We start from the raw sequence: 19,619 nt of genomic DNA, 5'->3' as shown, positions 1-19,619 counted from the left end.
GTTCACTTTGATGGGTTTTATCACAGGTATTTGCCATGAAACCACCACCATAGTTAAAAATATTTCCTTGGGCTTCCCTGGTGGCGCAGTGGTTGAGAGTCCGCCTGCCGATGCAGGGGACACGGGTTCGTGCCCTGGTCCGGGAAGATCCCACATGCCGCAGAGTAGCTGGGCCCGTGAGCCATGGCTGCTGAGCCTGTGCATCCGGAGCCTGTGCTCCGCAACGGGAGAGGCCACAACAGTGAGAGGCCCGCGTACAGCAAAAAAAAAAAAAAAAATATTTCCTTCACCCCCCAAATTTCCTTGTGTTCGTTTGCAGTCCATCTCTCCCGCCATACCTGACCTCAGGGAAGCACTGACCTGATTTCTATCACTGTGCATTCATCAAAATCCTTTTTTCTCCAAATGGCCAAAAAATATAATTGTTATTCTTTTTGAACTAATTTTTTCCTTTTAATTGTGAAATATTGCAGACATAGAGGAAATACTATAACCAACACCCGTGGACCTACCACTTAGAATTAATAGATATTAACACTTTGCCCTATTTGCTTTGAGTTTTATTCCCTTGTTTAGGGACTAAAGCTAAAAAGCCTCACCCTGTTCTCACTCCTTCCTCCTTCATCTGTCCTGAAGTTGCTGAGTATTAGTCCCTGTGAGACTTTATACTTTTCCTGAATATATATGTGTGTCCATAGTGCACGTTCTTGTTCACGCTGTTTGTATCTTTTGGACCTAGTATTTCTTCTCGTTATGTTTGGGAGATTTTTCTGTGTTGAAGTATATAAAGCTCATTCGTTCTTTTAATTTTTTCCGTTGCAAATCGTGAGATTGATTAGTAGCGAAATATTTCAGAAGCGTTGGTAAGTTGGCAAAAGCATGCCTGGGGATGTAAGACACTGCTAGGGAAGCAAACGAGTAATTTCACCATTTTTGCTTTGTTTTGTTTTAACTACTGTGCTCGGCAAGCATAGCTTCATTTCTAGGTTGTGACAAAATCCTCCTCGATTTCAGGCTGAGATTCCCTTTTGAGCCTTTGCCTTTAAGAAACTGTCTGGATTTACGGAGGTCATTGACAGATGGATTCAAATTTTGGTTTTTAAACAAAAAGGAATGTGAGGAATTCCCTGACCGTCCATTGGTTTAGACTCCACGCTTCCACTGCAGGTGGCGTGGGTTCAATCCCTGGTTGGGGAACCAAGAGCTCGCAGGCCCCGCAGCGCAGCCAAAATATATATATATACATTTTAAAAAATTTAAAAAAAGAAAGGAATGTGCTGTCATCCTGTCTTTGAGTCCCTTTAACACAGGCCATAGTCGTGCCCGTCCCCCTCCCATTTTGAGTGGGGGCCTGGACTTTCTCAGTCCTGGATTCTGAATCCATTTTGCCTTTTAACAGACCCTCAGGGAGAATAGAGAGTTCAAGGTTCCATCACAACCCTGCTTCCTGCACCCAGGCAGGAGCCTGGGGGACATCATAAGACTGGGGCTCCTTTTGGGAGGGGCCAGTGTACTTTCCCAACAGGAAGAGTGTTAAATAGGCAGTCAGGACACCTTGAAGTTAGATGTCTCAGGCTCATCTGACAGGTGGCCAAGGCCAAGTCTGGCTGCCCATGGGCAACAGGGAGGAAACAGACTGACCAAGGGCGTGGCACCAGACAGTGGCATTTCTCTGGGCCTCACCAGAGGCTGCAAGTGAAAGTCACTTGGAAGAGATCAGGAAGGTGGCTGGACAACTCCCGTTCATTTGGGTCATGAAAACTTTTTTTTTTTTTTTGGCTGCGTTGGGTCTTTGTTGCTGCGCGCGGGCTTTCTCTAGTTGAGGCGAGCAGGGGGTATTCTTCGTTGAGGTGCGTGGGCTTCTCATTGTGGTGGCTTCTTTTGTTGCAGAGCATGTGCTCTAGGGCACAGGCTCAGTAGTTGTGGCGCTCGGGCTTAGTTGCTGTGCGGCATGTGGGATCTTCCCGGACCAGGGCTCGAACCCGTGTCCGCTGCATTGGCAGGCGGATGCTTAACCACTGCACCACCAGGGAGGCCCTGGGTTATGAAAACTTTTAACTTCTTTACAGTATACCTAAAGCAAAGTGTACAAATCCTAAGTATATAGTTTGATAAACTCACAGAAAGAACAGGAAACAGAATATAACCAGACCCCCAGAAACCCTACCATGCCCCCCTTCTAGTCACTATGCCTCCCAAGGGTAACCACCATCCTGACTTGTAACCCTGTGGATTGAATTTGCCTCTTTGGGGACTTTATATAAATGGAATCACACAGCATGTATGCTTGTGTGGCCTCTTTCACTCAACATTGTCTGTGAGATTTATTCAGCTTTTTGTGTGTCGCTGTGGTTCATTTGTTCTCATTGCTGTTGAGTGTTTCACTGTGTGCATCCTTTTTTACCAATCCTTCTATGGTGGGCATTTGGGTGGTCTAGAGTCTTTTTTTTCATAGCACTGAGGTGAACATGCAGGGACATGTCTTTCAGAGAACATGTGACAGGTTTCTGTGGGTGTCCACCCAGGAGCGGAATTGCTGGCTCATAGAGCACTGAATGCTAAATTTAGGAGTCACTGCCAACCAGCTGCCAGAGTGGGTGTCCTCAATTACCTCCTCCGAGTCTGAGTGTGATACATCTTTGGCAGCACTTAGGATGTGTGGGTGTTTCATTTCAGCCATTCTGGGGTGTGTAGAGTGCTTTCTCTTTGTGATTTTAATTAATATTTTCCTGACATGTAATGAAAAGACTGCATCTTTTCACATGTCTCGTGGCCATTTAGATTTTATCCTCTTAGGTGATTCAAGTCCTTCTCTATTGGCTGGTCTGCCAATAGAAGTGGTTAACCTCTTAGCGGTTAGGATTCCAGGCTTTCCATGCTGTGGCCGGGGTTCAATCCCTGGTGTGGGAATTGAGATCCCACAAGCCACGCTGTGCAGCCCCCAAAAAATAGTCCTCCTATTCCTTTGAGGAATAGGAGAACTAAAGTTGGAGGTGGAAAGATGGACTTCTGTCTTGCAATTTACCCCCTTCTATGTAGTCTAAATGATTCCCCCCATGTGCATGTTATTCTTCTAACTTAAAGGAAGAAAACCTAATTAGGTCAGCCTGGTTGCTGTGGAGGATGGTTGGAAGGGGTCAAGTATAAATGTTTTCAGAAATTCATCCCTTAATGAGCCCAAGGAACCTTATTTTTCCCATCAATTCACGTATCAGTGGATGAATATTAATTCTTACTGCAGTGAATCAGGTTTCAACATCAACTCTAGGCTTACGTTGCATTTACAAGTGACCACAATGCTGATAATCCTTGTTCACATGAGTAAGTGATTAGAGAAGGAAGGAGTTGGCGTTGGAGCAGGCGCTGCAGCCCTGAGCTCCGTCCAAAGCCCCAAACCCCACAGTGAACACACGTCAGGACGGAGCGCAGCACCGTCGGCCCCACCTTCGGGGAGAGGGAAGGAGCCTGGCAGGTGGGTTGTGGGAGGGGCAGAAGGAGCGAGCTTTACACCCGCCCTGGACTTCTGACCGCTCCCACCCCCTCCCAGAGATTGCGGCCTCCACTCTGGACCTCCCCTCCAGGGCAGCAATTCTCATCCCCAGCCGATCACCAGAATCTTCTGGACGTTTCCAAAAGATGCCGTCAGGGCCACCCCTGGCCAGATAACTAACTGGGCATTCCGCGTGCGAGGCCCGGCGCGGGTCTTGGTTAAGGGGCCCATTCCCCGCTGGCGCCCGCGGTTCTGGCTGCCGTGTCGCCATTGCTCCGACCCGGACACCGAGGCGACGAGGGGCGGGGTTTTGCATTCCCAGCAAAGATCCCTGACCCCTGTCTTCCCCCGCAGTGTACCACTGGGCCGAGATGCGAGCCAAGATGCGCCTCATGGGCTTCAATGCTGAAGCCGTCAAGCCGCTGAACGAGGCGGCGGCCGCCGAGCTGGGCGCCGAGCTGCTGGGCGAGGCCACCGTCTTCATCGTGGGCGGCGGCTGCCTGGTGCTGGAGTACTGGCGCCACCAGGCGTATCAGCGTCGCAAGGAGGGGGAGCAGCGCGCCGCCTGGGACGCGATGCGGGACGAGGGGGGCCGCCTGGCGCTGGCGTTGGAGGCCCTGCAGGCGCAGGTACAGGCGGCGCCGCCGCGGGGCGCCCTGGAGGAGCTGCAGGCACAGATGCAAGAGTTGCGCGCCCAGCTCTGCGCCCTGGACCCGCCGCCCGCGCCCCAGGCAGAGCCCACGCCCGAGGAGTAGGGGGCCGCAGGGCCCTGGTCTCAGACGTGACTGATGCCTGGGCTGCCATGTCTGTCCCCACTGTCCCTTCCTGAACCGGCCCAGCTAATAGCACCAGGTCCCTTTAGAGTCAGAAGGGATCTTGGACTGGGGCTGATCCAACCAGGCTTCTGGTCACCTCCCTACTAACCTGCCCAGTGAGGGGTACCTTCCACTGGGACACCCCCATCCACCGGTGGAACGTTCCAGCCCGACCCCCATCGCCCCACCGCATCCACTGGTTTAGCACTTTGGAATGGAAAAGCAGTGTCTTCCACTGGAGCCCACCCACGCACCAACAGGAGGGCCAGCAGGGCACATGGACCATTTAATTTTGTCACTCATACCTCCAACTTACCTGAGGAGTGGTCCTTTCCCTGGGATCCTCATCCATTACACCAGGACACCTCATCCCACTTCTTCACTGGTACCGACCATTGTAGTGAAAATATAGAAACCTCTGATGGACTTCCCTACCCCTTGACCTTCCATCTACCTCACTCTTCTGGGGGGGCAGGGAATAGGATGGATCTTGGTGGGCATTAGCTCCAGTGGGTCTCCCTGTGGCTCTTCTAGTCCACCACTGGTGCCTTGACTGGGGTCCTCCCCTCTTTAAGTGGATCATTCCAACAGATCCCTCCACCCTTTCCTCCATCCAAATCTCCTCTTCAGAGTACTCAGGGATTCCCCCTTACTTCTTGCCTTTGAACTGGACACCCAGTGTCCACCCCCGTCCTTCATGCAAAGGCTTCCTCCACCTGCCCCCTCAGCCCTGAAGTTCACCACCTCCAACCAAATGGAATAATTCCACCAGGTAGTGTTAAGTGTTACCTACCTCACCTATCCCCTGCCAACCCATTGAACCATTAAAGGGGATGTGTTATGAGCTCTGTTATTTCTGAATTCTATTTTTTTTTAGACTGTAAATGTTGTATAATTTAAGGAGCTCTGGGGGAAAGTCATCTTGAGAATGTGTCTGAGAACCACGATGTACGTCTGCAAAATGGGTGGCCAGGCTCACTAAAATTAGAGGCTGGGAGGGATCTGGTGGGAAGGGGCCAGTGTCATCCTTTGAGCCCTTTCCCAGATGGGGAAACTGAGGCCCAGGGGAAGCAAAGGGTCTTGTCCAAGGGCACGCGGTCAATGAGGGACTGCCCCTGGCTTTCTCTAGGGTGGTGAAGTGGTTGGGGCAGGGTGGGAAGGAGTGAGGAAGCTGCCTGGTGAGGGGCACAGAGAGGAAGGGAGGCAGGAAGGCCGAGAGGGGCCAGAGGCCACCCTAGCTGCAGGAGTCTGAGGGCAGGTTCGGGTGGGAAGAAGGAAGGTGAGGGGAAGGCAGATTACTGGGGGAGGAAGGGACACGCCCCCATCCTCATGAGAGCAGCCCTTCAAATCACTCCAGAAATCTTAGCATTTATAAAAACTGGCAGATTTATTCCACAGGGGCCCATTTTCAAGAAGCTAAAGGTGAAGGTGGGAGAGGGGAGGTTTCCTCCCCTTTTCCTTTCCCCCTCATCTTTTTTTCCCCAGGGGGTAAAAATGGCCTGGACCCCAAAACCTACCAAAATAAAAAACCAAAAAACTGAGGTTCTAAAAAGTTACAGCATCTTAATTCCTCATAGAAAAGGGGAAGGAGCCAGAGGGAAGGGAGGTCCCTGGGGTGGGGGGAGCTGCCCCCAGCCTGATGGGACAACCCCCCTTAAATAGCTGTCCCAAGTGGGACAAGCCAGGGGCACAGCATTTAAAAACTCCCCACATCCCATTTTATCAAAACCAAAGAGAAAAAACATTTCCTCCCCCCCAAACCTAAATATATATATATACTTTTTTTTCTTAAAAAACAAAACTTCAAAGGCATTAAGCGTTAAAGTGAATCTAGAACAAGGGAATGTGAAATTCCCTCCTTCCTTCCCCCTTACTGTGGGGTTAATTGGTACATCCCCAGCAGAGGAACCAGCCCCAAGAGGATGGCAGAGGGGAAGGACCAAAGGGAGCAAAGGGTGGGGGCCTCCCCAGCCAATCAGCAGCCAGTATGGGTGTGGGCATGGTGCCAGGGAAGCCACACCCCCTTGGAATTTTCCAAGTGAGATAGGGAGTGGGGAAGACGCATTCCTGTGTAGTCTTCAGCCAATTCCAAGTCAAGTTGAGGCAGGGAAAGCAGGGTGACAGGCGGAGGGCGTGTGCGGAAAGGAGAAACTGGATCTTCTGGGGCCCTGTGGTCAGGGGGAGCCCCGCTTCCTCAGCTCCTGGACAAAGGCTGGAAGGAAACTGGGCAGAGGTCAGGGGCACAGCTTCTTCCCCCTTCCCTTCCAAAACAGGGCTTTCCAAGGGACATGATGCCTCCAAAATAAATAAATGTTTAAAATAAAAAACCACCTCACCTTCAATTATTTCCTCTTTCATTTTCTGCAGTTCCTTCCTCACCTCTTCCAGAAGCTCCTGAAAATGATGGGGTACCAATCAGGAAGGGTACTTGGACTTGCAAAAGTGAATCCCCCCTTTCTTAATGACTGAGGGGCCAGAAGGAGGAGGTTCAAGACCCCTATTACACACACACCATGACATCACTGGCAAGGCCACAAAGTGAGAATTCTAGGGGAGAATTCTGGATCCTTGGAGCCAGAAGGAAAGTACTGGAGAACATCCAGTACCAAGGCTGGCAAATACATTGCAGTCTCCTGCCACCTCCAGTTGGTGATAAATGTCTGGGGCCAGTGTACTGAGAAGGATTCTGGGTACTCAACAGAAGTGAGTCCAGTGATAAGATTAGTAAGGTCTGTCATGGGCACTGGATAAGGTGGTTATGGTGTCTGTGTCATCCCTGACATGATCCAATCTCTCTCCATTTCTCAGACTGGAAAACTGAGGTTCCCAAGGCCTTTTCTAGAATCACATGGCAGGTCAGTGGCAGAGTCTGGACCCAGATCTCCTTTCTATCCCCCGGACCTCACTCCCAGTCCTTTCCCCAAGCTACCTGTTTCACCCTCTCCAGGTCTGACTCATCACTGGAGCTGGGCGTAGAGGGTTGGGCCTCGGAAGTGGTCACTGAAGATGACTTCATCCTGGGAGAGTTGGTGTGGTTTGGGGCGGAAATGAGGTTAGAGAGAGGGTCTGCCTCCCCTGCCTCCCATTCCAGGGGTCACACAGTGTTCCTCCCTACAAATTTGGCAAATTCAACTATTTTGGGGGGTGGGGCCCCAGTATTGATGGCCCACCTTGGCAAGGTTGTGCTGTTCTTCTCCCAGGGTCTCCGCACAGATTCTAGGGGACAGGCAATAAATCAAAAACATCAGGGACAAGGAATGCCCTGCCTCAATCTTTCTCCCCGAGCCTCATCAGCCCCTGTTCAAAGAACCATCTCAGGAGACTACAATCCCCAGCACTGTTTGTACAGACTCTCCCATCGAGGTGCGTTATATGTGAGAAGCGGGCATCCTGGGACTTGTAGTTCCTGTGACTAGACTGGGCTCTCACTCACCACTGTGGGCTGGGACTCTGGCCTCTGGCTCCTCCTGCTGGTGGGAAATAAAACTGTCATGAGCCAAGGGCTTCCCTGGTGGCGCAGTGGTTAAGAATCCACCTGCCAATGCAGGGGACACGGGTTTGAGCCCTGGTCCGGGAAGATCCCACGTGCCACGGAGCAACTAGGCCAGTGTGCCCCAACTACTGAGCCTGCACTCTAGAGCCCGCGAGCCACAGCTACTGAGCCCATGACCCACAACTACTGAAGCCCGCGCGCCTAGAGCCCGTTCTCCACAACAAGAGAAGCCACGGCAATGAGAAGCCTGCACACCGCAACCAAGAGTAGCCCCCGCTCGGCACAACTAGAGAAAGCCCGCGCGCAGCAACGAAGACCCAATGCAGCCAAACATAAATAAATTTAATAAATTAAAAAAAAAAAAAGAAACTGTCATGAGCCAGCCCCCCACCCCCGACGCCGCACCTCTGCTCATTTTCCTCCTCCACCTTCAAACCTAGCCCATCCCTGTCACAGCCCCCTCCCCGATATTCCTACACAAACGGTACATCCTAAGGGGTATATGGCAGGAAGAGCCCCTGACCCACATTGGCAGATTCATCCTTGGCGGTTTTCTCCCCAACTTGTGTGGCTTTCCTTCTGTAAGAGAGAAAGGCAAAAACAGATGGCTTCAGCCCTCCCTCAGCCACTCAACAATTCCCTTCCCCGGAGCTCTAGAAAGGTGGATTCTAGCGTGCAGACTTCTGGAATTTGTCAGGGCTAAGAAGATTTTAGTTTTAGAAGTTAAAGAGAGTACTGCTCTCGAACTGGGGTGGGGCTCTCCGATTCCCACGTTTGGGAGTAACACAATTCTAAGGGCGGAGTTCCCAGGTTCTGAGGCAGGATCTCCTAAGGTCGTGGAATTCTGGGGTTTAGAACATTCCAGAGGCTACCTGGGTGGTTGCAAACCTCAGCCATCTCAGGAGAATGCAATCCCCATCATTATATCCCAAACCTGGCTATCAAAGGGCGAACTTTCACCCAAAGAAACCAACTAACTGGGAATCTGAGCCCTGCCCCCCACCCGGCCCTACTGAACAGGAATCTCCAGGTGATAACTGCTGGTCTGAGGGGTGTGCTGCAAGGGCTTTCTGCGGCTCTTGAGGGCTCCAGGCTCAGGCTCACCTCCGGGCCAGCATGGCATTCATCTCTTCCATGAGCCCCCCGCCCGTGCTTCGACTGCTCTCAACTTTGGGGGCCAAGGGCCCCCCTGAGGCCTCCTCCTGCTGGAGAAATTACAAAGAGGTGGGGGCTTTATAGGCGGGCCTCCTGGCCTTCCAGCCCTCCTGTGAGGCTCCCAGGAAACTCTGGCCTCAACCCATTATAATATCAGGCCCCGTCAACCCACACCCGCCTTGCCTGCCCCCCTCACCTTGCTGACTTTCCTGAGTTTGGCTCCGGCAATGGCTGCGGCCAGGCCGGGGGCCCCAGTCCCTCCACCACTGGGGCCTTGTGCTGTGGGGAGAGGGGGCGCAGGGGGTGGGCCTCCCCCTGCTCCATGCCCCCCAGCCGAGATCCCCGAGGAGGAGAGACCAGGGGGTGGGGGGGGACCCGGAGGAGGGGGAGGTCCTGGAGGCGGGGGTGGTCCCCCAGCTGTGGGAGCAGCTGGGCCTCCTGTAAGAAACACGAAAAAGGAGGGGTGCTGAGAGAGAAGCCTTATTCTCTGTTGTCCGGCTGGCCCACCCCCTCCTCTGGGGTGGTCACCCGAGCCCCGAGGCCATTCGAGCAATCACCTGCGTTGGAGACCCTGCGTTCCCGTTCCATGAGCTCCGACTGCTGCTGCCTGGGGAGGGAAGGCGAGCTGCCATCACTCAGAGCCCCAGGCTGGCCAGCAACTTCCCGGATCGCCCCTCAGAGGTCTCCAGCAAGGCTGGCTCCTAAGCCCCACTCATGTCCTCCATTCCCCAGGGGCCAGGAAAGGGTTGCAGGGGGAGGACAGGGACAGAGCGAGAGCAAGAGGCGAGCAATCTAGTCATCAGACTGTCAAGAACACCAGAATACAGAACACCCAGGATCCTCTAGACAACCAAATTCTGGACTCTGGGAATCTGGGGGACCAGGATTTGAAGGGTCAGAAGGTTCTGCAACTCTGGGTGTCAGGAGTTTTTCAAACTCCAGGAGGTGGGTTTCTGAAAGAGGTCCGTTTCTAGTCCCCTGGGAGTTGGAACATTCTGAAAACTGCAAGTTGGAGAGGCCTGAACTCTAGGAGTCAGGGGTTCTGGAACAATCTACAACTCGGGCAGCAGTAAGGTTCCCCACCCAGGGACTGGCCCCACCTTTTCTGTTGCTCCATCTCCTCTGGGGAGGGGCCGTTCTGGACAGACCAAGTGGGCGGTGCCATAGGCGGTGTCGGCGGGGGCGGAGGCCCACCTCCTGGAAGGTGAGAGTAAAGGCTGCTGAGTCACCCAGGAAGCGGGCGCCACCCCTCAGCACGTTCCCTCGGCTCTCCCGGGCCTCCCAGGGACTCTGCGATGAGGGGTCGGCACAAGCTTCCCCTGACTGAGCTGATGTAAGGTGGGTGCTGGGAGGATGCCCAGGTCACAGGCGGAACAGCAAAGGCCCAGAGAGGGGAGCCGCTTGCCCCAAGTCCTGCAGACCCGAATTTGCAGGAACAAGGCTTGAAATCAGGCCCACTCTGGCATCCAGGCTCTTAGGGCACCTGTCACAGCCGCTCAGACTGCCCTACCTGAAGATCCAGGCTCTTAGGGCACCTGTCACAGCCGCTCAGACCGCCCCACCCGAAGACCCAGGAAAGGCTGACAGCCTCTTCCTCACCCCCCCTCAGGCCTCTGGCTCCCATGTATTTTTCTGTGCCTCGGACAAGCAGGCCCCTCCCCACTAGCCCTGAAGCCGCTCCAGGAAGCAAACACCTCCGCCATTTGGTGATTTGTGACCCCACATGCATAGCCGTCACTTTGCTCCTCAAAGTGTACTGTTTATGGACCGGTAGCCTTGGCGTCACCAGGGAGCTTGTTAGAAGTACAGAGGCTCAGGCCCCGGCCAACCCAACTGAATCGGAATCTGCGTTTCTCCTAGATGATTCGTGGGCACATTCCAGTTTAAGAAATACCAACTGAAGGTTTTTTCTTAATACTGTTGCCTGAAAACTAACCGATGATGACATAAGTCAGTATAATGGTTACCTGGGGAAAGGGCACAAGGAACTTTCTGGAGGCTGGAAATATCTATATCTTGATCTGGGAGGTCACACAGGAGTGTGCATGTGTAAAAATTCCTGGAGCAAAATGTACTCTTAGGAACCATGCGTTTTATACGTGGGTGCACTCGGGGCACACAGGAACCCACAAAACCCTCATAATAATTCTCCACAGAAGTTGTCAATTGGCCTCATTTTCAGATGAGTAAACTGAGGCCAAGTGGTGAAGTGGCGGCCCCAGGCCACACGGCAGGGCTCGGTGGTCCCCTCTGCCCGCTCTCTCTAACCTTCCAATGCCTCTAGGGCGCTGGCCATGCCGGCGGCAAACTGTGTTGCATCCTCCTTGCTGCCGAAGTTGAGGCCCCAGACCTGGCGGGCGTCACGCCACTGGTGGAAGTTGGGGGTGGCCTGGTTATACTTGACACCCCGGACGATGGCGCAGTTGATGACCACCTGGCGGGGGGGGGAAAGTGGGTGAGGAGTGGTGGGGCGCAGCGGTTAGAGGGGGCGGGGAGGGAAGCCTCACCTGCTGGTCTGGCTGCATCTTCCGGCCGACCACCCGGAAGGAGTTGGCAGTGGGGTTATGATAGATCTGGACGCGGCTGAAGGCCTGGGGGCCCGTGCCAGCAGGCAGCCATCGCTTGTTGCTGTCATCATAGAGCATCACAGTGGCCCGGCTGGAGCAGACAACCGTCTCACTGCCCGGAGGGAGGAAAGGGGAGAGAGGCCAGTTAGCTGAGGGGAGCCCGGCACCCTCCCTCCAGGGGCCGGTCACCTTCTCCATCTGGGCCCCCCTGGGAGAGTAGGAGACACAAAGACAGTGTGAGAGGAAGAGGGACCCATGGAGAGGCAGAGGAAGACAGGCAGACGGGGAGAGAGGGCTGGGGACAGACCCTCGAAGAGACCCAGACAGGGAGACTGGGAGAGAAAAGACAGACGGGATAGAGAGACAGACAGACTGGGAGAGTCAGACAAAGAGACAAACAGGGGATGGGAGACAGACAAGGAAAGAGACAGACAGTCAGATGGGGGGAAAGAAGACAGGAAGAGGAAGAGTCAGACAGACTGGAAGAGACAAACATACAGACTGATGCAGAGAGAGCGCTGAGAAAGGAATCAGACTGACATAGCGGAGACAGACTGAAAGACAGACAGACAGAGGAGTAGTGGGGGAAAACAGATGGAAAGGCAGGGAGCAGAGAAAGATACAGAAATGGAGAGACAGGCAGATGGAGAAAGACAGAGAGATGGACAGAGAGACTGAGGCAGTCTGAGAGATGCAGAGTGAGCTGGAGGAGGGGGCCCGGGAGAAGCGGATGGCAGGGGCGGGGCAGGAGCTCTGGGCAGTGCTGGGAACCAGCCCCTGCCTGGTGCCCTTGGAGCCTCAGTTTCCCCATCTCTGCTGGGGTGCTCGGAGCCCCCCCTTCCCCCAACCACCTCTCCCCACTCAGGAGGAGGAAGCTGAGGCTCAGGGAGGGGAAGGGTGAGGCTTGCAGCAAGTTGGGGACCAAGGCTAGATTCCTGCTGCCAACCCCGTCCCTCCGGCCCCCCTGGCGCCAACGGCCATCAGTGGACACTCACTGCTCCGTGTCAGGCAGGGACCCAGACAGACCCGGCCCCACCCTCCAGGGCAGGAGAGCATTACAGTGGTCTGTCCTGTCCGCAGATCCAAGACCAGGCCTGGGGTGCCCAGAAGGAGTGCCTGCCCCAGCCCGGGGATCAGAGACTTCCTGGAGGAGGTGACATCTGACTTAGCCTTGTGGGGAGGGGGTCAGTAAACTGGTTCAGGGTTCAGGATCTGATATCCACAGATGTAGGTTCAAATCCCCGTTGGGCCACCTACTCCGTATGACTCAGGCAAGCAGCCTTCCCACATGAGAGAAGGCATCTTCCTTGCCTGCAGACTGGGGAAATGACAGACCCCACCTCCCCCAGGGCAGTGGGAGAAGTAGATGAGTCTGGACATGTAAAGTGCTTGGCACAGTGCCTGGCATGTACTGAGTGCTGAGTAACTGTCAGCATCCTTTCCACGGGCACCCTGAACAGGTACCACTGGGTCCCTGGACAGCCACATCCCTCCCACCCCCTACCAGTCCTTCTGGGGAGGTTCAATGCCCTCCTCCCCCAGTGGGGAAACTCAGGCTCCCAGACAGGAAGTGACTTGCCCAAGGTCACACACAAACCAGGGGGAAGCAATGGTCCCCACCCCCACCGGACTTTTTCCTGAAAAGAAGAAGTTGGTGGTCAGAGGTTTCCGGGGAGAGAAATTATACCCCACAATGGCTCTGTCTCTACCAGGGCTGGGGGCTGGTGCATAACACTGACGCTGTAAAAGACAAGGCAGGGAAAGCCCCTCAGCAGACCCAGATCCGGGTTCCTAGGCCAGGAAGCTGAGGCCCCAGACCCTCCCCCCAGGTTTACATAATTGGGGCACCTCCCTCTTATCAGGCACTTCAGCTGCTCAGATGCCCTAAGCCCTTTCCTCAGAGTCTCTCGTTTTATTCTCACTGCAGCCCTTCTAGATGGGCTATTTCATCCTCATTCTGCAAGGACTACAAACAGAGGCCCAGAAAGGTTGCGTGACTTGCCTGTGGTCACACAGCTAGTAAGTAGCACAGCAAGGGTTTGAACCCAAGCCACCTGGCTCCCAAGTCCACAATCTTAACCACCGGGGACTGTGTGGGCCCTACCCAAACACCAGGTGCTGTTTCCAGACAAGTGCAGCCTCAGGGGCTCTTTCTGGCTTCCACTGCCCCTGGCAGGGCAGGGTTAAGGCCTCGCCCACACCTGCCACCCACACCCAGGGCAGACTCTGCCCAGGTGCCCGGGGCCTTCGTTGCTACCCAACCCTGGCTGCACTTTGCTCTCCCAAGCGACCCTGCCCTGCTGAGTCTCTGGACTGGCCAGAGAGCTGGATGTCTGCAGAATGACCCCAGACTGGTCTTGTCCCTCTCCAGGCTGTGGTGTCCCCATTACAGCAAAAGGATCCTGTTAAAACACAAGTCAGATCGTGCCCCTCCTCTTCTTGGAAGCTCCCGTGGCAGCTCCCACAGAATTTTTATTCTGGCCAAGTTCTCTCCAGGGCCTTCGTGATCTGTGTGATCTCTGATCTCATCCCTTCCTTTCCCCCAGCTTGCTGTTCCAGCCCCACTGGCCTCCGCGCTGCTCCTTCAACGTGCCAGACACATTCCTACCGCAGGCTGGTGCTCTTGTTCTCCCTCATCCTGGATTTTCACCTCCTTCGGGTCGCCACTTAGCCGACACCTCTTCCAAGAAGCCCTCCCTGACTACACTATCTGGAAAAGCTCCTCTCCCTCTCATTGCACGTCCCACGTTTCATAGCACCTGATCCCTGCCTGACAGATCCCTGTCTCCCCTACCAAAAGGTCAGGACCATGAGGGCAGGGATTTTTGTCCTTTCTGTTTTGTCCTTTCTGCCGTGTCCTCGGAACCTAGAATCACGCCTAGGACATAGTAGGTACCCAAGAGTTGTTAAATTAGCCATGTATAAAAAAGGAAAAGTTTTTAACAATGGCAGCTGGTATTTATTGGTTAGCCTGTGTACCAGACATTGTTCTAGGTACTGAGCTGCAAGTTCCACAGTGAACCTTGCAATGACCTCATGAGATGGACTCTGGTGCTCACCCTTTTTACAGATGAGGAACTGTGGCCACAGAGAGGTGAAGACAGTTATCCCAGGTCGCGCAGCAAACAAGCAGAGGGGCTCATATCTGAACCCAAGTTCCCCACCACCACCACCCCCCCCGGCAATGTTCTTAACCTCATTTAAAGATGAGAAAACAGCTAAGCTGATTTTTTTTTTTTTTAAGGCAAGGTATAAAGTGGTGTGTATCAGAAGTATTTTTTTTTAAAAAAAGAAAAGGTGGGGAGGATATAAATACCTCTGCACACAGAGTGGTGATATATGCAGAAGCTGCTTCTCAGGTGACTAACCGTGGCTGCCTCTGAGGCACTGGGGACCTGGGGGCCTGAGGAGGCAGGAAGTGGACATTTTGTACCGTTTACCTTCTTGAATTGCTTGATTATGACTTTTCTTTTCATTTTGTTTTAGCATGGGCTGGTATTACCTATAAAAAATGAATTCATTACTTAAGTTCAAAAAATAAAACTATAAACTAGGCAAAAAGCTAGAATGGAAAAATCCCACAGCCAGGAAGCAGGGAGTGAGATAGAAATGGGGTCTGCCTAATTCCAGTGGTCTCTGGGGTCTCATACCCTCAATTTGACATGAGAGCCTTAATCCCCAACCAGCCCAGAACTCTCCCACAAGTCCTCCCATTCTGGTAAACTCTAGCATGTGGTAGATAAAAGAAGGTTCAAGTCACCCCCTCGCTGTATGTCTTCCCGTCTCTGAACCTCAGTTTCCAGCCCTGGAAACCATAACTCACTGGGGTTTGGTAAGGATTGAAAGAGATTAAAAAAAGCCCTAAGCACAGGACTTGGAATTTGGCAAGGATTCATATGAGGGAGCTGAGAGGCAATATAGGAGGGAGAGAGCTTCTCATCACGGGAGGCAATCAAACATAGTCACTCTAGTTTACTCAAACCTTCCATATTAGAGGCTTGCCCTTCCTTTCACCCCTTCATCCTATAGCCCCTTAAACCGCAAAACTTGTGATCTACCCCCCAAAGCCCCAGGCACACACAACCTTTCCAAACTACAAATCTTTGAAGAAACCCTGGATAGAAACTCAGATGTAGGGTCTGCAGGGCTTGTATGGGTTCACTCTAGTCCTTCCTCCCTGACAGGCCTCAGTTCCCCATAAGTGATTAGGAAGGTAACTGGGTTCCTTTTTGTTTATCAGCATTATCTTAAGTGTTGGTACAGTGAAAGCACATTACTTGTATTATTATTTTTTTTTGAAAGGCCACTAAAGGTTTGATTTTCCTTTTTCTCTAATAGTATAATACTCTGGAAAGAGGCCTGGGTTCAAATTCAGGCTTGCCCACTTCCAATCTGACTTTAATAGGCAATTTGCTTAATTTCTCTGTGCCTCAGTTTTCCCATCTGGGGAAGGGGGACGGTTCTAATAGTATCAATCTCTTAGAATTGTTGTGAGGATTAAATTGAATCAGGCACCTAGTACAGTGCCTGGCACAAAGTAGATGCTTGATCAGATGGTCTCTCATTATTTAAAAAAAAAAACAACAACAATAATAATTACTATTATTGGAAGAGGAAAGAAATGAACCAAACACTTCTTGAGTCCCTTCTGCCCTGAGATTCTCAGACCTCTGCCCCACTTCCCAGAATTCCAGCTCAGAGTCCCGGACACAGCAGACACTCAACAAATATTTGTCAAACTGGGAGAAAAGGAACTGTATCTTGTAATTTTCCATCTTAACATCCTCTCTTCCAACTGCCCCCAAGACTGTCCCCAGCCAAATCAGCCAGAAATCTGAGGATCCCAGCCCCCTCCCCTCCCTCAATACTGCTTAGGAATTTCTGAGGGATCTTGGGCCAGGCCTTTCTCTCTTTGAGCCTCAGTTTCCCCAGCTGCCCCCAGACAAGGCCATGGGTCTTTCTGAATCCTTCCTAGCTGTCCCGGGAGAAGGGGCACAGCCCAGTAAGTCGGGTGTGGCCATCAGAAGGGAAGACCCCTCAGGAGGTGGGAGTAACTCTCTGGTGAGACAGGCATCAGCTCGACTTCTGCCCACCTCCCAGGAGGTGGGAGGTTTGGTCGTGGCCAGCAGTAGGGGGGCCTTGCGGGAGGGCCTGGGCCTCGGGGACTGGGGGCGGGGAGGCTGGCCCAGACATTGCTCCTGCCCTTTTACGGTCTCAGTGAGTGAGGCAGCACTAACTCGGACATCCGCCATCCGCCTTCCACCGTGCCTGGGACCGGAAACGCGGCGGGGTGGGGGGGTGGGGGGGAGGCAAGGGGCGGGGCTGGGGGGCAGTGGGAGAGGAGAGCCCCCCAGGAAGAAGGTGAAGGAAGAGAGCCTGACTCCCGAAAACCGCCCCCTCTCCCGGGCCAGACCTTGAAGGGATGTTGCTATAATGGGGGAAAGGGTAGGCAGGAAGTCTTGTGGGTGTCTGTGGGTGCCCCCTTGCTCCAAATTTTCCAGCAATCCCTTTACAGCAGAAGGAACAAGTGTACGAGGGGGATTCTCTACTGACCGTAAAAACGAATGCCACCCTATGTCAGAGGGCAGGGGTATGGGGAATGTGGGAGGATGTGGGCGCCAGGGGGTTAATCCCCAGCCGCCCCCAGGGGCCTCCCCCTCGAGCTGGGGGCTTTGGGGCAGGAAGTCCCTGACAGCGTAGAGGAAGGGAGATAGTATTGTCAGGCTCAGGCCTCAAGGGAGAGATTATGGGGGGCCAGGGGAAAGGAAGAATAAGGGGGGGCTAGTCGGGTCCCCCAGCCGCACGGGCCCCGCCCTCAGGTAAGCCCAGGAGTTTTGAGGGAGGCCCGGGAAAGACAAAATCCCTGGGTCCCTTCGGCCCCCAGCCCCCAGGATTAAATTCCTGGGAAGATTGCTGGAACTCTCTGGGAAGCCTGGGTCCCTTGGGGAGAGGGCTATGACCTTGACGCTTTGCAACGCCCCCTCCTCCAACCGCACAACTCGGGACTGCTGGGGAAGGGGGGGCGGTGTTGAGAGAAGGGGGAGGCGCCGTGGTGGGGAAAGCAGCCGGCCCACGGCGCTCTTTGCCGGCCCCTCCCCACACCAGCTGTCTCGACAGGTGAGTCAGGAAGACAAAGGCCCCCCTTCCCCCAGCTGCCGCGCCCCCTCCCTCCCCAGGGCCGTGCAGGTTGGGGAGAGGGGCCGCCCTTCTGGCCCGGGGCCGGGGAGCCGCCCTCGGCCCAGAGCGCTCGCTCGGTCCTAGGCACAGCCTGTTTTAAGCAAATTGTGGGTGGGGAGCGGCGGGGGAGGGGAGTCCCAGCCAGACTCTGGAGGCTGCGTCTGGGTCCGTGGATCCGTCCACACCAACCTCCTCCACAGGAGGATAAGCCCCCCAAATTTAGGGGGTTAAGTACCCCCGAAGTTAAGGAGCAAGGTCGCTCTTGAGAAGACTTTTTCCAGCGCCACGTAAAAGGGGACCCCCGAAAACCAAAGTCTACGTCTCAATCTCTCTTCCAGGTCCCAGGGACCCCCAAACCGGCCCCCCACAATCCCTCTAGGGGCCGGGTTGAGATGTGGGGGGAGTCTGAGCCCTGCCTAAATCCTAGCCTCCCTGCGGGGAGTATTTGCCAACTTCAAGGTCCTCTGAAAAAGTCTTTTAAAAATTCGGGAGTCCTTGGAGCGCCCCCAAATCTAAGGGCTCCCGGGAGAACCTCACCGGCACCACGCGGAGCCTTGAGAGTCAAGGGGAAGTGGTCAGTATTTGGAGCTCGTCAAAGGGGGCTCGGCCTCAAATCCGAGGTTCCCAGTGCCCGGTCCCCAAATACCAGCCCGGAGCAAGCTGGGGGGAGGGGGACAAAGGCGGGGCGGGAGCTCGCGCCGGGCGGGGAAGGGTCTGAAGGCAGTTCGAGGCTCACCTCATGGCTGCTCGGCGGGCGGCGGAGCGCCCACGGGGTAGGTGCTCCCGGGGCGCCCCTGGCTTGAGGTTCAGGGGTTCAGGGCTGGCTCCAGGTTCTGCTCAGTCTCCCCCAGGGTCCCGCCCCATAGAGTCCGGCTTCCTGGGGGGAACGTGGACAGGGCCGGGGCGGGTCCTCGGGCGCCTCCTCTCTCAGGGGCTCTGATCGGGGGTCCCGGCAGCAGAAAGGGGGTGCGGCGTCCCCTCCCCGGCGCGCCCCCTCGGCCGGCGGCGGCTACAATGTTACTCTTACTACTGTACTTCTCTTCGCTACATTTCGTTCCAAAATTCCACTCCCCGCACCCATAATGCCCTGCGCCTTAAAGGGGCCGCGGACACCTCAAGGCGGTGAGGTTGAGGGGGGTGGAGGGCGCTTAAAAGGGCAACGCGGAACCTTAGACTTCCGCTATTTCCCTCTTCCCCAACGTTACTGCATAGCGATACACTCTGGGGGTCACCCCCCCAAATTAGAGGGGAAGTTTGATGGAGGGGAAGGGATCCTTCCTTGATCCTTCGTTCTCTCCCACGATGGAAATTCTTAGGGGAATATCAATGGGGGCACAATTTCTTCTCACCCTCCCCATCGACTTCTCCATTTCTTTACATTCTACTCAGTTTGGGGGGGCGAAGAGGACCTTCTGGTCAAGCATAGATTCTCTCAAATTTTGTCCCTTAAATCCTGCCTTCGGAGCCCTCAACGGTCTCTCTCCACCAATTTATTATGAGGGATTACTAAGGGGCGAACCCCCTCCCCCGCCGAAGAGCGGAATGGGTGGGGAGGGGGCCCCACCCCTCTCACTGCCCCCCCCCCCCCGCTCCGCCCGCCCTGGGAAGGTGAGGAGGAAGTGGGCCGAGGGGGCGCGGCTGGCCGCTGACTCACAGCCGCAGGGTGTGTGTGGGGCGAGGCGGGGGTGGGGGTGGGGGTTATGGGGTGTGTGTGTGCGGCGCTGGACCTCGGTGGGAATGGGACTCCCAGTCCCTGTGTGAATAAGGCCCCTTGTCCCCTCTCCACGCACGCCCCGCCGTGACTCAGTTTCGTCTGCGGAGGATGGTGGGATCATCCAGCAATCTGAGGGAACGGAGGTGGGGGAGCCTCCCTAAGCCGGCTCCCGGGAGCCCCCTCCCCCCACGCGCCAGATTCGGGCTGA

At 54.6% G+C, this 19,619-nt stretch overlaps 2 protein-coding genes across 8 annotated transcripts; one reads left to right on the top strand and one right to left on the bottom strand.

Moving 5' to 3' along the window:
• The first annotated feature begins 379 nt into the window (after positions 1 to 379).
• LOC101272684 (optic atrophy 3 protein homolog) lies at positions 380 to 8,167 on the top strand. The gene is made up of 2 exons (XM_004271354.3): positions 380 to 3,472; positions 3,845 to 8,167. Exon 2 carries the CDS (start codon positions 3,862 to 3,864, stop codon positions 4,243 to 4,245), a length of 384 nt encoding a protein of 127 aa, XP_004271402.1. The 5' UTR covers positions 380 to 3,472; positions 3,845 to 3,861; the 3' UTR covers positions 4,246 to 8,167.
• VASP (vasodilator stimulated phosphoprotein) lies at positions 5,668 to 18,755 on the bottom strand. Of its 7 annotated transcripts, XM_033430709.2 has the most exons (14): positions 18,434 to 18,753; positions 14,837 to 14,923; positions 11,461 to 11,632; positions 11,222 to 11,387; positions 10,054 to 10,150; positions 9,511 to 9,560; positions 9,150 to 9,391; positions 8,903 to 9,003; positions 8,326 to 8,377; positions 7,739 to 7,775; positions 7,476 to 7,521; positions 7,235 to 7,322; positions 6,642 to 6,699; positions 5,668 to 6,517 (listed from the first exon to the last, which is right to left on the bottom strand). In XM_033430709.2, exons 3-14 carry the CDS (start codon positions 11,596 to 11,598, stop codon positions 6,480 to 6,482), a joined length of 1,113 nt encoding a protein of 370 aa, XP_033286600.1. In that variant the 5' UTR covers positions 11,599 to 11,632; positions 14,837 to 14,923; positions 18,434 to 18,753; the 3' UTR covers positions 5,668 to 6,479. The 7 variants fall into 7 exon arrangements, with proteins under 7 accessions (XP_033286600.1, XP_033286599.1, XP_033286597.1 ...); XM_033430708.2 differs by lacking the exon at positions 14,837 to 14,923 and having other exon boundaries at positions 5,668 to 6,528; positions 18,434 to 18,755; XM_033430706.2 differs by lacking the exon at positions 14,837 to 14,923 and having other exon boundaries at positions 8,903 to 9,000.
• Between the last annotated feature and the right edge of the window lie 864 nt (positions 18,756 to 19,619).

The sequence above is a fragment of the Orcinus orca genome, chromosome 20 (assembly GCF_937001465.1).
Source record: "Orcinus orca chromosome 20, mOrcOrc1.1, whole genome shotgun sequence".
NCBI classification, from domain to species: domain Eukaryota; kingdom Metazoa; phylum Chordata; class Mammalia; order Artiodactyla; family Delphinidae; genus Orcinus; species Orcinus orca.
Note: the sequence above shows the minus strand (reverse complement) of the source record. Positions and strands in the feature narration are given on the sequence as shown.